The sequence below is a fragment of the Akebia trifoliata genome, chromosome 14 (assembly GCF_017979445.1).
Source record: "Akebia trifoliata isolate Shusen 1 chromosome 14, ASM1797944v1, whole genome shotgun sequence".
Lineage (NCBI taxonomy): Eukaryota > Viridiplantae > Streptophyta > Magnoliopsida > Ranunculales > Lardizabalaceae > Akebia > Akebia trifoliata.
In genome coordinates this window covers 8,614,992-8,632,217 of record NC_141388.1, presented here as the reverse complement: position 1 = coordinate 8,632,217, position 17,226 = coordinate 8,614,992, and the positions used below count along the sequence as shown (strand labels likewise).

The window sequence follows — 17,226 nt, the reverse complement described above, 5'->3', positions numbered from 1 at the left end:
ATGGGGATGTGTAGTTATGTATCCCGAGGAAACAATTTTTAGTTTCGTGTATGTTCCACGTCAGCTAAGTATTGATCGAGTGAAGACTTTCTAATTAAAAATTCAGCACTCAACCTTAAAAGTATTCTTACTCTTTTTGTACGGATGTGATATAAAATTCCCAAGGGACCAAGACATGTCTCAACTCTAAGGACCCAAGATGAATCTATGCGCGAGCACGGGAGAGAACAAATATAGCGGACTCATAAACTTAAACGTGTACTATTACTTATATAAAGTCACGGGATCTTTAACGAGACTGAAAATATGATAAAACAATTACAATTACATGTCAAAGAGATAAAGCCAAATATTTACATAAAAGAAGATTTGTGATAATCTGACTCCCCCATATGGCATACTCACCTGACGTGGGGTGTGTCAGCAGGGTGGAGCTAGTAAGGAGCTTGTGGGGGCCCCCATAGAACTTTGACACAGTCCGGTATTTTCAACTAAATACATACCTCATTTGCCCCCACTGACTCATCTCCCTCCTTATTTGCCCCCAGCCCATCACCTCCCTCCAATTTTTTCCCCAGCCTTCTTACAGTTTTTGAAGATGACATTGTCTCTTGATTGGGCCTTCTCTTATGGCTTAATTGAAAAATACCTAAATAGCATTTTCTTCAACTTCCAACCAAAAATCTTTGAATTTCGCCACAAAACTATTCATGTTCAAGTTTTTCAACTGTACCATTAATTATAGTTTGCCCCCACTACAATAAAATCCTAGCTCCTCCCTTGTGTGTCAGAACCATAGACTATATGCCTCAGGATACACAGTTGCACATCCTCATAAATATTTATAGTTGTGTATCCCGATGAAAGGAAATCTATGGTTCTAGCACACCCCACGTTGAGTGAGTATTTTGAGTACATCACGTGGGGGAGTCAGATTTATCATTACTCATAAAAGAAAGGTGGAGTCAAAAAGGAAACTACTAAGGGTGTGAGAACCCTAAAAAAATGAGGGAACCCTAGAAGAAAATCAAGCAAAGACCTTACATTTAAAGTATACAATATTCTTCACTTTAATTGTTACTCTATCGGATTGTTAATTGACTTGATAAACATGGCGGAGCATTCACAAGGGACTAAGGATTTTTAGACCCGAAAAGATCCACTCAGTCTGTATGCGGCTGATGTGATAAGGGCACATAACCGTTGATCTTTTTCCTTGTATATCTTGAAGAAAAAAGATATATGATTTTGTGGCCTTGCCATGTTAGCCGCATACATAGCGGTTGAGTCTTTTTGAGGCAAAATATCACATCTCGTCACAAGGAGCTACAAAATATCACTTGAAAAGGTAAAATTATAGATAGGGATAATGACTATGAATGACTCTTTATTGAGAATATGTACCGAATAGTCCCCTGGTAAAAAATACAAACCATTTAAGTCTCGCTTAATAAAATATTAGTATATGAAGGATCTTTTGAAGATTTTTATATGAAAAATATCTTAAATACCCTTTTAACAATTTTACAAAGTATTTGATCTAAAAATATAGGGAGTCAAATAAAAAACTTGACCAATTTATTTAGCTTTTAATATTTTTGTGAAAAATAAATATTTTATTTATTAAAAATTCAATTCAATATAATTTTATTTGACTCATTTGTGTCGACTTGCTAATTTTTAGAAGAATCAATTCGATGAACATTTAAGTCGAGTTTTAAAATTATTTAAAATTATTTTTAATTATTTATATATTTTAATAAATCTAATAATAATATATATAGATCAAATCAGTTTGATGATGATCATACTCATTTCCATCGTTATCATTGGTGTAATCATCATCATCTATGCGATATAAAAATGACTAGTTTTGATAAGATAAGCACATTTTTTTTTAATTGATCTATAACTGATGACTATAGTTACATGTCATTAAATATAAAACATAACTCAAATAAACATGTCTCTTTAAACTTCAAAAATCATTGAAAGGGTAATTATGGCATTTTCGTTTCAAAAATCCTTTTTGGTACATATTTTCAAAACATAGGTCTTTGCAGTCATTGTCCCTTATTTATATAACTCTTTTAATAATTTTCCCTAACATGTGATCCACTAAAAAACCTAGTTTTCCATCACAACCGACATGTTTGTTGAAGAAACCTAAACATGTTTTGAGGTTATTAAAATCTTACTCTTTATTTTCATGGATTTTGATATTTTTAGTGGACACCATATTGTCTTTGGTCAGTTTAGGGTCCGTGTGGATACAAAAGCCATAAGTATTGTTTGAAATATTGTCTGAAGTAGCTAGATAAGTGTTGTGTGTTTGTTTGTAAGTTCTAAGAAATATTTTTGACAAAATTTTGTGTTTTGTAACTATTTTGGATTCTAGTAAAATGACTACAATATGCTTATATGTACCAATTATTGATTTTAACATAAAAAATCAACTAATTATGACCTAAAAAGTATTTCAAATAATATCATTTTAAACTTAAAAAAGGTCACCCTATCATTTTAAACTTAAAAATATAGTAATTTTTTACACATGATTCTAATAAATATTTAAAAGAGAAACAAATGTCAAATTATAATAAATGACAAATTAAGAGAAAGTAGTCAATTAAATCAATATGATCATGTACAACGAAAGGGAATTATATTGAATTTTAATACATAGTAAATCATACAAGAAAAATGAAAGGGAATTATATTGCTTGCAAAATGCAACCCTTAACATTGTTACAAGATTCATGAAACTAATAATATATCATATTAAGAATAATCTGGTCTTTATGCATCTAATTGAATCATTTTTTTATAATATTTTAATAAAATCAAAACCAAATTTTTTTTTTTTTTTGATAAATAGTATTGCATTAATGAAACAAAGCCAAGTCGGTCGAGTTGATCAACTTGATGAGACCTTACAAAAGAGAGCTACACACGCATAGAACAACAAATCCCATCCCATCTGTACAAAAAGTCCTCAAAGTACAGTCCCCTAAACTCCTTGTAAACTTTGGACCAACAGTAGATGAGACCCAAGATAGACATAATCGTATCCAAATATTCTTTCCGTTTCCCTTCAAAAATACGCCTATTCCTTTCAAGTCATATCCCCCAACAAATTGCGAAGGGCGTAATACTCCACAACGTCCTCTTTGACCCACTAAATGAGTAACCGATTGACGACCAACCAATAAAAACGTCCTTGACAGATTTCGGCAAGCATGTTGAGACCCCATACAACCTAAAAAAGTGAGCCCAAATGGCTTGAGAGAACTTGCAGTGGATTAGGAGGTGGTCCGATGATTCTCCATCTTCCATACACAACATACAACAACTCGCCCCACACCATCCACGCCGCATTAGAAAATTCCGTCGTTTGGATCCTTCCTAAAACCGTCGTCCAAGTGAAAAATGCGACTTTGCTTGGCACTTTTTGGCCCCAAATAGCAACGTAGGGGAAGTGTGGATCCCCATTGTTGCACAAGGATTGGTAGAATGAATGAACCGAGAATCTTCCATCCTTACTGGCCGTCCAAACTCTCTCATCTTCGCGACCCGTACGTCAAACGATACTCGAGGCACCAATGACTAATCTACCAACTTCTTGAAGTTCTATCTCATTAATGCCTCTCCGAAGCCCAAGATCCCAAGCCCAGTCTCCACCCATGTCACGACGGAATGATGCGACAGTCTGCCCTTTCTTCGAAGAAATGGAGTACAGGGTTGGGAATACCTCCATTAGGGGCTGGTTGCCGCACCATGTGTCTTCCCAGAATCTTACTCGATTGCCCTGACCCACTATAAATTTGATTCTCGTTTTGAATAACGGAATGGTCTTCATGATTCCTTTCCACATCCCGCACCCAAATGGTTGTCTGGTTGGTCCGCTTTCCCATCCTGTTCGACTTGATCCGTACTTACTTTCTATAACCTGTCTCCATAAGCTATTTGCATGTGTCCCAAACTTCCACAACCACTTCCCATTTAAGGCCAAGTTCATTTCCCCGAGTCTCCTAATACCGAGACCGCCATGATTCTTATCTGAGCAAACTTGTTTCCAGTTCACGAGGTGATGCTTCCTACTCCCATCTCTGTCATGCCAAAGGAAGTTACGGAATAACTTATCAAGCCTTAGTTCTACACTTCAAGGCATTGAGAGAAGAGAGAGGAAATAAATTGGTATACTAGAGAGCACGCTTTTAATCAGAGTCAGTTTAGCTCCCTTGGATAAGTAGTTGGCTTGCCACATTGTTAGTTTCCTTTCGATTCTTTCTACTATCGGGTCCCAAATTGCTATCCTCCTATAGGGGGCCCCCAGAGGCATCCCCAAGTAAGATGAGGGAAGGCTACCCAACTGCCAACCTAGAGAAGCTGCTAGAAGAGGCATGCATCTAGCCGATCCAACTGGAAATAGCTTACTTTTTCTCGTGTTTACTGGAATACCTGACATCGCTTCAAAGCAAGCTAGCATACCGCTTAACCTCCTTGTCTGATCTATGGAATCGTCAAGGAACACTAGAGTGTCATCTGCGAATTGAAGGTGCGAAACAATAACGGTGCCTGCATCTGCTAAAAACCCTGAGAAATAACCATTCGCTACCCCTCTTTCCATCATCTTCCCAAGCGCTTCTGCTACTATGATGAATAGGAAAGGGGATAGAGGGTCCCCTTATCTGAGACCTCTCGTACTTCTAAAAAATCCGTGAGGTGACCCGTTTACAAAAATCGAATAGGAAGAGGAGGTAACGCACGCCATAATCCATGTGATCCATTTCCTTCTGAACCCCATATTCCCCAGCATGTATTCCAAAAATTGCCAATTGACATGGTCGTAAGCTTTCTCGAAATCCACCTTGCACACCACACCCGCTTTGCCAGATTTCATTCTAGAATCAATGCACTCATTTGCTATTAAAACTCCATCCAAAATCTATCTCCCTTTAACAAATGCGCTCTGATTGCACCCTATTATCCCTTGAATGACACCTTTCAGTCTCCTAGCAAGGATGCTCGTGATGATTTTGTGACTAGTGTTCACCAAACTAATGGGCCTCAAGTCCTTGATGTCTTCGGTCCCCGCCACCTTTGGAACTAGAGCGATGAAGGTACAGTTGGAATCTCGATCCAATACTCCCTCTCTAAACAATTCTTCTACTAGAGCGATGAAGTTGCATTTGATTATATCCCAACAAGAAATGTAAAATTCCACAGGAAAACCATCGGGCCCAGGAGCTTTATCGTTCTTCATACTTGATATAACGTCCCAAATCTCGTATTCTTCAATAGGTCTTTCTAACCATTCGCTTTGCAACTCAGAAATTTTGTCAAACTGTAGTAAGTTAGGTTTCGGTCTGTCGCCAGCTCTATCAGTATACAGTTCCGAATAGAATTCTACGATCCTTTTTGCCACAGCTTCTTCTCCTTCCACCCACTCCCCGTTCACATACAGCCTCGTGATGTGATTGTTCCTACCTCGGGCATTGGCCATGCAATGAAAGAATTTTATATTCCCATCCCCTTCTTTAAGCCATCTAATCCTGGATTTCTGCTTCCAGCTGATCTCCTCTAGAAGTGCCATCCGTTGGTATTTCTCACGCAGATTTAGTCTCAGAGTTCTGTCATTCATCGAAATCGGGTTCATCTCTTCCTTGCGGTCCAGCTCTTCGATTCTCAAAAGGGTATCCTTTCTCTGCGCATCCACCCTTCCGAAAGATTCTATGTTCCAGTCCTTTAAGGTCTTTTTAAGGGCTTTCAACTTCTTTCTAAATATCTCCCCTGCTGTTCCTGTAAATGAAAAACTCATCCACCATTCATTTACCAGCTCCTTGAAATTATGGTGCTTCAGCCACATTACTTCGAAACGGAATGGAATGGGACCCCTATTGAGCGGCCCTGCTTCTAGTTGAATTGGGCAGTGGTCAGATACCGGGTTTGGAATAGCCGTCTGAGATAGCTGGCAGAAAATCGAAGACCAATCATTGGAAACCAAAAATCTGTCTAATCTGTTGAGAGTGGGAACTACGTGTTGATTGGACCAAGTGAAGCTTCTGCCCTGTAGTGGGATGTCCATTAAGTTATTCCGATTCACAAATTCCCCAAACCTCTTCATCTTTGTTGTTATCCTCGATCCACCTTGTTTCTCACAGGTGAGTCTAATAACGTTGAAGTCTCCTCCCAAACACCACGGGCGATTCCAATAGTTACCCACATCATCCAACTCCTCCCAGAATTGCTTTCACTCCCATTCTTTCGTAGGGCCATACACTCCCGAGAACACCCAACTGTCATCCTTCCCTATACACCGACACAAAATAGATACAGAAAAGGCTCCCACTAATGAATCCTCTACCTCAATTAATCTCTTGTCCCACATCACCCATACTCCCCCTGTTGTCCCATTTGCTATAAGGTACTTCCAACCCAAGTTCCGCCCCCCCCCCCATACGTCTCGCATCACCACCTTGTCTACTTTGTCCAATTGGTTTCTTGTAGTGTTACGATGTGTGGTTTGTGAGCTTGTATTATTGCCTTAACCGAAGCCCTTTTGATCTTACTATTGAGTCCACGCACATTCCAAGATAGGAATTTAATCTTCATTTACAACCTTTAGTTTTCTCCCACTCCTCAAGCCTAAGGACTTACCAGCCTTAATCATAGCCCCTGATTTCTGTAATTCTTGGGCTTCTTTAACCAATCTGACCTTCAATTTCTTTACTCTGTTCTCATCTGCTAACACAAGTCCTTTCCCTTTATACATACACTCTTTCTGTCTCTTCCCTTCTTTGTCTACTTCTGTCCTCAGAATTAATTCTACCTCATCCCGAATAATAGCTTGTTCCTCATCTATCGGCTCTTCCTCACTGATCACTGCATCGTAGCACTCGCCAATCCTGTTCTGCTTCTTGACTGCCAATTCTAGCAGAATATCGGTACCTTCTGTCTGTCTACTTTTGCTCAATCCAGCAGCCCAACTAATTTCACTCAAGTTACGAATAATCCACCCAGCCAAGACCTCCACTACCTGATCTTTCATTTTATATCTTTCCCAACACTTCGAGTTCTCCTCTATGTCTGTCATGGCTAAGGGGGTGACATCTGATTCAGGTTCCATTAGGGTGTCGTCTTCTTTGTCAGAACCATCGAGTTCTTCTCCAGCTATCAGCTCCCCACTGTCGAACCTGTCTCTCCGAAAGTTCGGACCTTCAACGGCCTGTAGTAACTGTAAGAATCCTCCCTGTCCTAAGGCAGACCATTCTCCCCACCTCCGAACATCTGCCACCTCTTGTTGCCGCACCTCAAGCCCGTCTATCTGAGTTCCACCTCTAAGCAACCATTTGCACACTGGCGAGCTCTCCTAACCCAACTCCAAAGACTCCTCGACAATTGGTATTGTTTCTACAATATCTTCTTGGCAGTCACCCCTGTCCATACCACCAGCCCCAACGGCTTTTGGTTTCAACATGTCCTGAATGAGGTCACCTTCCAGAAATTCAAAGCTTGAAGAACTTGTTCTTGTCGGTACACTGGCACTTCCATTCTCTAAGGGCTTTGCTATTGTGACTACAAAGCTACCTACTGTAACCGTTTCCCCGCCTAGGCCATCATTTTTTAGCAAAACAGGTTCGTTTGGGCTACATACCTTTGGGTCCGCTGAATGCCCAAGAATGGATATTTGATTTATCGCGTTATTGGGCTGTAGGCACCCTATAGTGATTGCTGGATCTAAGCTTGCTTGGTTGGACATCTGGTTCATCTCGCAAATGGGCTGGGGAGTGTCCACTGTCATTAATGGGCTGCCTATACCAGAGTGCTGCCCCATCTCATAAATAGGCTGAACATGGGCTTCATAAGACAATGGGCCGTCATGCCCATATAGTTGGTCTGCCCCACCATTTGGTTGCTTCACATCAAGATTTTTGGTTGCTTGCTTACATAACTGAAAACTATTTATTTCCTTGTCTTCAATTAATAAGGTCTATTACCATCTTCCTTCAATGAAACTAGTTTTCCATCTCAAAGTGAAAATGCACCAAAGAAGAGAAACCTAAAATGATTAAAAGGTCATTTCCATCTCAAAGTGAGCATGAAATCAAAGAGTTGCAAATCAAGAGAAAAAGCAAGGATGGATCTGAATTTGCAATTGGATTAAATCTGGTGAAGGGTGTTAATTTGTGAATTTATTATCCAACAACAATGAATTTGGATTAAACGGGGTTTTCCCCAAAAACCCTCGTTTCAGGCCATCCATTTTAAAAGAAGACTCACTTTCGATCAGATGATGTAACGAAGGGGAAATTGATCATTCTATGCAACACAAGGAGATGGGGAAGATGATACGAACTGTAAACCCTTTTCTATGTTAAGGTGCGAAAAGATGATCGTTTATACTTCGCAAGGAGATGAAGATGAGGATTGCCCAACTTGGGGAAGACAATCAACTGAGAAGTACCTATTGTGGTGCTTCTTCAAACGATTCTTAAAAAGAGTAACTTTTTGAAATAATTGACACCGCCAAATGCAGATCTAGTACTTCTGTTTCCGTGTAAAAGTCAGAAGTACTTGGAGAAATCAATCCAAACAGACCCTTACTTTTTTTTTTTTAATAAGATCCTTACATTCATCCCATGTCACGAGTCGGAAAAAGGTGATTTACATGTACCCCTCAACATTTTGGTGAATATTTGAGATACCCCTGGATTTTCAAACTGATGCATTCCCACCCTTGGAATCCATCGTAGTAGATTAATGAAAATGACCTGAATGCCCTCATCAACAACTATTAGCAAAAAGCCATGTTAGTTTCTTTGCTTAAATCACTCATCTTCAACTTCTTGGATAAACTCTTTTATCCTCATTTTTAATCTTAATATTGTCTCTACTTCAAACCTAGTAGGGAGATAATAATGAAGTTTTGGGTAGAAAAAAATTAAGGATTTTCTACAAATGGGCTAAGTGGAGATTGAAAGTGATGGATTAAAGATAAGTTAATTTAGATTGAAAAGCTTTAAGTTGACTGATTTTTTAGAGAAAAATCGAGAAGGGGTTCATTTTGGAGAAAGAGATTTAAAATATATATACCCCAACAGTTGAGGCTCTCCATCAACATGACCACTACGATTTGATAAAAAAATGCTTTTTTCCTTGAGATTAGTTTTGATTTTCAAGTGATAAATACACCTTCTGCTATGGATACACTTTCCTTGGAATCTCTAACATCTCAAACAGCCAGGGGTAGTGGGGGCACTTAGTATTAGTTTTTCTCTTTTAGGGCTAACATTTAACCTTTTTATTTCATAAAGAAACTTCAAAAAGTGTCTATCTGCCTTCAGAAGCTTTGTTATTACAGAGTCAAATACTTGTAAATCTACTATATTGTGCATAAACAAAGCTAAAACAACCGATGGATATAATCTTGAGAAAAATATGACATGTTAAATCATATCTCACCATCCCACAGTTCTTCAGCAGTTTTGTAGGGGCCAAATTTCTCATGGAAAAACGCAGTGCCTTTAACTAGCTTTACCTGCATAATTATAAGCACCACAACTTTAGTGTAAGCTACACTGCCAAGAATTAACAATAAACGTTCTTTAACACCCAGTTAACAATAGTGAAGTTGAAGCTCTTGTAAACTCGTTGCAATATGATCGAGCTCATTAACTCTAGTTTCTCTATCATGACCAAACAGCCAACACCGTAGAACACACAAGAAATCATATTATCTTAATGGTCACAATTAATCGGACTCGTTCATCAGTGTTGGAACAAACACCACAGAACGTGTGTCAACAATTAGCAAGGTGACTCGTGATTGACAAACAGATTGGACCCACAACTAACATGCGAATAGGTTTTTTAGCAATTCGACAAATATATAATATGAGCAGTGATAAAGATAATTGATGTGTGATACTAGTAAGGAAGTGAAACAGCTGAAAATACTTGCCTCTTCGATTTCGGAGAACTTCACAAATAAGTCCTCGGGGATTGACCAGTCAAAGATGTCCAAATTTTCCTTGATTCTTTGCTCATTTGTGCTCTTAGGCAGCACACTGTGACCCATTTGGATTCCCCAACGGAGAGCAACCTGTGCAGGGGTCTTGCCCAATTTCTCTGCAACCATATTTAAAACCGGATGCTTAAGGATGTCAAACTTGATGGATGATGTACCTCGGGAACCCAACGGTGAATACGCCTGATTGGAAGAATTCGTCAAAAATAGGGTTAAAATAATAAGCAAATTTAAGAATTCGAAAGTCTACTTAAATTTTGCGTACTCACAGATAAGTGAACTCCCTTGGATTTACAGAATGCACGTAGCTTGGTCTGTTGCCATGCAGGGTGGCATTCCACCTGGTCAACAGCAGGAGGCACACGTGCAACTTCCAACAAATCTCCCAACTTCTTTGAAGAAAAATTGCTTACACCTATGGCACGAACCTTGCCAGAATCGTATAGTTCCTCCATTGCTCTCCATGTACTTGGTATATCAGGATCGATGAGGTTTTCATGTTTAAAGCCAACAGAATCCTTTTTCATGCGAACTGGCCAATGGATCTATAAGAATTTCAACAACCCAAATTTAGCTATATTGACGCAACAATTTGCAAGATTGGTGCCTATAACACACAAACAGAAAATGCTACTCATAGGTCAAATGAACCTTAAAATCTGTGGTTGGAAACTCGATAGAAATGCCTCGCTCAACTTTTTGCCAAACTTAGTGACTCGCCAGAATTTGACTTACCAGTAAGGCACTCTATTAAAGGCCAGTTGACATTTAAATATAAATCAATATCAAATAATAATATGACGACTTGCCCATGAAAATCCTTCAGAGGCAATGAAGGCAATTCTGATCTATGAGTTCCCAAACTTGCAAAAGCCATAAGCCAACACTATTACAAGGTTCAATCTATCGAACATAGACCATTGCGCTATATCGCTTATAGCTACATTGTACCGCTTAAACCTTCAAGTTGATTGCCACAAAACAGACCTCCAAGCCTATATCTAATGAAGTAAATATCAAAAACACCAAAACACTATTCCATGGTATTCCAACATATATACTCTAAAGTACCAATGATGTAAAAGAATATAAAATAAATTCAGTAACCTTAAACCGCACGCCATGACCATTAGATGACTAGAGAACCCTTACCATCGTAAGATACTCCAAATTACTAAATATTGACAAGAATCTATAACTACAGAACTCACAAACTCTAAACAAAATTACTAATTTAAAGAACTCCCACCAATTTAGAATCTACAGAGAAGAACAAAGTACACATTACCCACTTTTCCATGCTGGTTTGATGCTAATAACAGAATTTGCACATTATCTTATATTGGAGTCTTGGTGTAACTTTATCTTAATGCAACTCAAAGGTAGTACATGATGAGTATTAATGCATTAATCTTCACACTAACTTTAAAAATAAATGCAGCTTAATTATTCAAAATATTGATAGAAATATGAAGAAGTATAAACAGAAATGCATACAAGGTACAGATCAAGGTAGTCGAGCTGCAAGTCTTGCAAACTCCTATCTAATGCCACAGGTACATCTTCAGGTGCATGATCCTTACACCTGCAAAGCAATTTTTAAATTCTGATTAATATAAAATGGTACAAAAGTAATGTAACTATGCTTTAAGAAAGAAAGAGACTATCTATAGGCAAGTTTGTTATCATAGTAATACTGTGAATCTGTGACAATACTAAAAATGATATGTAAACACCAACCAGAGTTTCGAGGTTATCCACAAATCCTCCCGCTGCACTACACCATCTTCAAACAACTTCTTCAAAGCCAACCCAATCTACAATAACCAAAACTACGTCATAAATACAAAGTTTATCTGAATATTGTTTACTAGGCAATTATAAATTGAGGTATTCTCAAAGAGTGGCCAAAATAAAGAAAACCTAAACCAATTCACCAACATTTTCTCTCGATGAAAGATGAAATTCTAGTTCAACTTTAAAATTATCCATGAATCCCATTATTTACTATAAGCCAACGGGCATATTTTCCTCTTCCTTTTGGTCTCAGTACGGTTCTAATATTTTTAGGGAATTAGTGTAACTAACCAACTGCCTTCTTGAAAAATATTCACTTCTATCCTTATGAAAATATTCAAGTTAACCTTTTATTGAAATCATACTTTTGTATGAATTCTACAAGTTAGCAAAAGAGCCTCTACTTTTATTAGTTTCACTCTAGGAAATAACTATCTGTTCATCTCTTTCTTTGAACTACTGTTTGCTATCACAAAGTTATATGCCATGGAAAATCAAAGGATTGCACTCCCGTCATTTCTTTCTCCAAATCTTAGTCCTCTGTACATCCTTGTATCCTTACTTCTCTTCCTTACAATAACATTTTAAATCTCTTATTTAATACCCCCGTCCATCTAAAATTTTTGAATTTGATCATTTATGGCTTTTCTCATAATTAAAATTTTGTTTTTTGTTTTCCCCTAAACCAACTTGGAATACAAAAGCATTATGTTAATCATCTATTTCCTTGTTACTGGTTTATATCTACTAGTCAATCGCTTGTTCTCCGAAAACCTATAACTCTTATCTTTTAAATCTCGACCTACTATTGTATCTGCACCCTTTTTTCCTAACATTCCTACGTATCACAGTTTTTAGCCATCAATTTTTTTTTATTTTTTTATTTTTTGTTGTACACAAAATATGCTAATTTTCATTGCATCCACTAATTATAATCTCTTGTTAAAGTCCCGCATTCAAGTGATGAAAATCAGTCCCCTAAGACTTGATTATTTCACACGCATTCATCCAGTCTGACGACAAAACCCCTGCCTACTTCTCACAACAGCCGTGTTCTCATTTTAAAAAAAAAAAATCACCTACCAAAACAAAAGCATTGATCATGATCAGATTAGTCCTACTACCCAGTTTACAAAGTTCTCACAATATTGATCTACTTCAAGTTTAGGAACCATGAAAAAAATCCCTCCTTGGCTATGGAATGTTTAACTAACACTTTTCCATGAAAAATCATGAGCTCTGTGCAACAAAAATTTGGAACGAATGATTAGTGATCCCCTGGCTATAGTTTTGGGATTAGTATAGAAATTCAGTAGACCAAGTGTGCATATGTGCTATCTGTGAGATTTTATGTTATTCTAAAATCCATTCCACATGAACATCAAACCGTTCAATGTCTATATAAATTGCTGAACACATATTATCTCAAGAAATTTATGAACATGATGATCCTACAATTAATTCGTTAGAAAGCATACCTTGTGCCATCAAGATCAACTGATTGAATAATTGAAAAACTTGCATAAACAAATCCAATACCTCCTGTATATGCGGACTTGATTGTTTCACCTTCTTGAACACTAGACTCGCCCTATATTTCTATGCTTGTGACGGCTAGGGTTTTATTATGATTGATGGAATCAATTTGTCCATAACAAGGGAACCATCTCTTCTTAAATAGATGAGAGGAGAGGGCCTAGAGTTCCTCTTTTAATAGGATTCTAATCCATCATAACTTCCTAATAAAAAGCTTACAAGGATCTTCCTAATTCCAACTCAATTAGGACTCCTTAATTATTGACCTTTTTTAATTATAAAATTCAATCTTAAAATAAACACCAAAACGTGGAGGCTGATAAGCCATCCCAAACATGCTCTAAGACTATTTCAATGAAATGCATGACTGTTATTAGACTCAAACTACAAATGATAAAGCTATTTCATCTTGTAGAACTCAATGTCAGAAAAAATACAGTTCATAGTGTGATCCAAATCCTTGACAATAGCCAACCTTAGCTAATTGTTCCATTTCTATATCCAACATCTACTTACCAAAAATTTAAATACGCAAATATATGGGACCGGCTGAATGAATTATGTTCATCCATCAATTAATTTTTGGATAGATCTCCAATATTTATATAATTGAATTAGGAGAGAAACAAATATCGATGATGATGTAGACAACAAAAAATGCATGCAAGCAAACAAGCATTCTGGGCTGAATAATCACCTCTATCTCATTGTCATAAGCTCGAGCACAATCTATATGTCTATAGCCAGTCTGCATTGACAGAGAAATAGTGGGTTGAGAGTTCATCATCCAATACTTACCATGAATACAATGAATTGAGTGCTAATTCATATATATGAACAAGCTTAAAAAACAATAGTTAGCTGGAAGTTATATCCATGGTTTTAAAACCGGTTCCTTGTCACATCTCACCCCACATCAAGATCAAGTTGCCTTGTCTGAGTCATCTCACCCAAGACGAGTCAAACCATTTATATGGATCTAAGATCATTACCAATAGATTTTTATTTAGATAACTTTTTTTCTTATTACAAGGTAGAATAGTAGATGCTCAGATACAAAATCTTATTTTTATAAAGATAACAAATATTTAAATCATTAAAATATAATTATTTATATCAAAATTCAAAAACCTGTAGAACCAGCGAAGAGTTCATTAACTCGGCCAATGTTTTCTAAATATTAGATGAGTCATCTCAGATCCTTGGACAAGTAAATGTGACGGACGATTCACACTAAGATGCCTCCACTCAAGTCATCTCAGTCTTGGACTAGTTTTAAAACCGTGGTTAAAGCAAAGGTTAAGTTTGTATTGTCTAAGATTGCATAACAGAAGCAACATATCACGATCACTAATACTAGAACTTTAGATACTCCACATAATCAAGGAAAAGATGACAGAAAAGAGCCTTAAAACTTAATTTTTCCACAAAAAAGTCATTCAAATCATGGTTTATATCTCAGCCAAGACAGAGATGACTCGTCCGACCATCTCGGTCTCGTTCAACAACGATACAGATGTACACGGTGTCTCAATATTCACATCATCTGGTGAGATAAACAAGATGTCTCGGACAATATGTTGAAAATCTTGGCCGAGTCAACTCGGATTTTGTAGATTTTAAATATTTATTATATAAATAAAACATGATTTTATGACTAAAAATTCCTAATCTATCTTATTTTATTACAAAATTATAATTATTTTAATTTAAACATATGTAAATCAATCAATATAAACCTAAACCAAGTTTAATGGATTGTCTTATACGAGACAGGTTGACTCGTCCGAAACAACTCAGTGGACGAGACGATACGGCAAACTGAGTTTTGAAACCATGATTCAAATAGGGTTTTATTATCAGCACAAAATTATGAAAATTGTTAAGACAAAAATTTCTCGCAATTTAACTTGTTTACCAAACAGGAAAAAACTAATTAAAATTACAAAAATAACCTTCTCTAAATTGTACTATTTTAGAAATTTAAAACAAAATTTCCCCATTTCGTAAAAATTTATCTCCGAAAACGGTAAACAATAAAATGAACAGATCGCTGAAACGGGAATTTCATAAATTTTTTCTACTCTTTCAGTAATTTCCCCTTAAAAACAAATATTAAGTAGCACTGCCAATAAGAAAGAGTTTAGGGAATATAAATCCATTTCAATTTTCTTAAAAAAAAAAAAAAAAAAACACGATTTGTAAAAGAATTTTTTTAGAAATCAAAATAAGAAAGAAACCTAATCAAACAGCATCCATTTCATTTTCGACAATTAATAGCACAAAAAGATTGAGAGAGAGAGAGATGAAACTTCAATGAAGAATACCTTGATCGCTGTTATGACAGCGTTACCCACAACTCCAGGATCTGCTTGCCACGTCCCTAAACCGATTGAAGGCATTTTAGCTCCTGTGTTCAACTCGAAAAATTGAAGTTCCTCCGCCATTTTCAAACAGAGAGTTCGAACCGCAAAACTATGGAGAGAGAAACAAAGAGACTTTGATGATCTTAGAACAAACATGAAATTTAATTTAATAAAGACTAGAGAGAGCGAAAGTGAGAGAGTGACAGAGATGTGCTACCTCAAGTAAAGGAAGAGAGTCGTGGAAGCTAAAGAAGCTCTCTCTCGAACAACTTAGATCTAAAAGTTCAAGTCGACCACCGCAACTAAGAACATAAAAATGGATTTCAGACTTCTTTAATAATACATTGATGCTGGACACCTAACGTCCAACGATCGTATAAGAATCAGTTTACACTAGAAAATTTCCTATCTCACACGTTAATTTCTTTGAATATGACGTCACTACTTACATCATAATCACCTTGGCATGGTTCGATTTTTTGGTTGTAAGATAATTACCGCACGTTCGGACAAAAAATAAAGAACTCTACTCTTCTCCAGATTCTCGGCCGGCACGAAAGTATTAGTAGAAATAACTGTATAGTTTTGTATGTATTGTATTAAGTTACTACCTAGTGGTCTCTATACGACACATCTATCATGAGTAAAGTGATGAAACACGTGGACAACAGAGCAAGTAAAACGCATTACTTTTGGGTCCACTAAGTTCGAATATTTTGGTCTGCCGTCTGTAAGGACCACAACAAAGCAGAACTGAGTGATCCATCTGTCTTTTGTGCACACGAGAAGCTACTATAGCATATTATACTATTCCTGACAACATGGACTATGTTCAAGTCATATTGTGACACGTGTCATTAATAAATTAATTGTGGTGACCCATTTTGGCGCAGCTCCTTGATTCTCATCTCGATCCTTCGCTCCTTGTATCTAATATGGAAAATGCTGAATCGGCATCGTTTCACACATTGTTGACGTGAATGTATGGAAGGAACTATAGATGCATTTCATCGAGATACAAATGAAAAACATCTAGTATCCTGGATGCATCAATGTGTGAAACGATGTCAATTTCAACGTTACTCCAGCACGACTCATCTAATATTGCACTCCAAAGTTTTGAGTCATAATAATATTAGAGAGCAACTACTTGCACACCACCAAGAACCAATTGCACATAATTAAAAAATGAGAGATCTATCAAGCAGACCTATATGTTCCATTGAGTGAGATTCACGTCATTGTAAATAATTAAATACATATAATACCCTCAATTGTTTTAATCACATACGCATTATATTGAGGGTATTATATGCATTTACTTAAAAAAAATGTGTGTTGCACTCTCAAGTTTGTTAATATAGAAAAACATTTTCCTTAATAAGTTAGTAAGGAAAGTTTGTTGGAATAATGAATAATAAATTAGAAGTTGGATTTGTCTTAAATTATATAATCTGGGTTCATACCAACAATCACATGAGTAGTTATAAAACATGT

The 17,226-nt window shown here is 36.8% G+C and overlaps 1 protein-coding gene across 2 annotated transcripts; it reads right to left on the bottom strand.

Moving 5' to 3' along the window:
• Positions 1–9,272: 9,272 nt before the first annotated feature.
• On the bottom strand, positions 9,273–16,953 carry LOC147386031 (NADPH-dependent aldo-keto reductase, chloroplastic-like). Of its 2 annotated transcripts, none has more exons than XM_086423538.1 (8): positions 16,870–16,953; positions 15,691–15,877; positions 14,061–14,111; positions 11,771–11,847; positions 11,528–11,615; positions 10,300–10,575; positions 9,965–10,213; positions 9,273–9,541 (listed from the first exon to the last, which is right to left on the bottom strand). In XM_086423538.1, exons 2-8 carry the CDS (start codon positions 15,808–15,810, stop codon positions 9,455–9,457), a joined length of 948 nt encoding a protein of 315 aa, XP_086279664.1. In that variant the 5' UTR covers positions 15,811–15,877; positions 16,870–16,953; the 3' UTR covers positions 9,273–9,454. The 2 variants fall into 2 exon arrangements, with proteins under 2 accessions (XP_086279664.1, XP_086279663.1); XM_086423537.1 differs by lacking the exon at positions 16,870–16,953 and adding an exon at positions 15,947–16,099 and having other exon boundaries at positions 15,691–15,838.
• Between the last annotated feature and the right edge of the window lie 273 nt (positions 16,954–17,226).

Coding starts and splice junctions, on each gene's coding strand:
- LOC147386031 (XM_086423538.1), bottom strand. CDS start 15,810: ATGGCGGAGGAACTTCAATTTTTCGAGTTGAACACAGGAGCTAAAATG. Junction 11,616..11,770: donor TGGATAACCTCGAAACTCTG/GTTGGTGTTTAC, acceptor ATTGCTTTGCAG/GTGTAAGGATCATGCACCTG. Junction 9,542..9,964: donor AGTTCTCCGAAATCGAAGAG/GCAAGTATTTTC, acceptor ATAATTATGCAG/GTAAAGCTAGTTAAAGGCAC.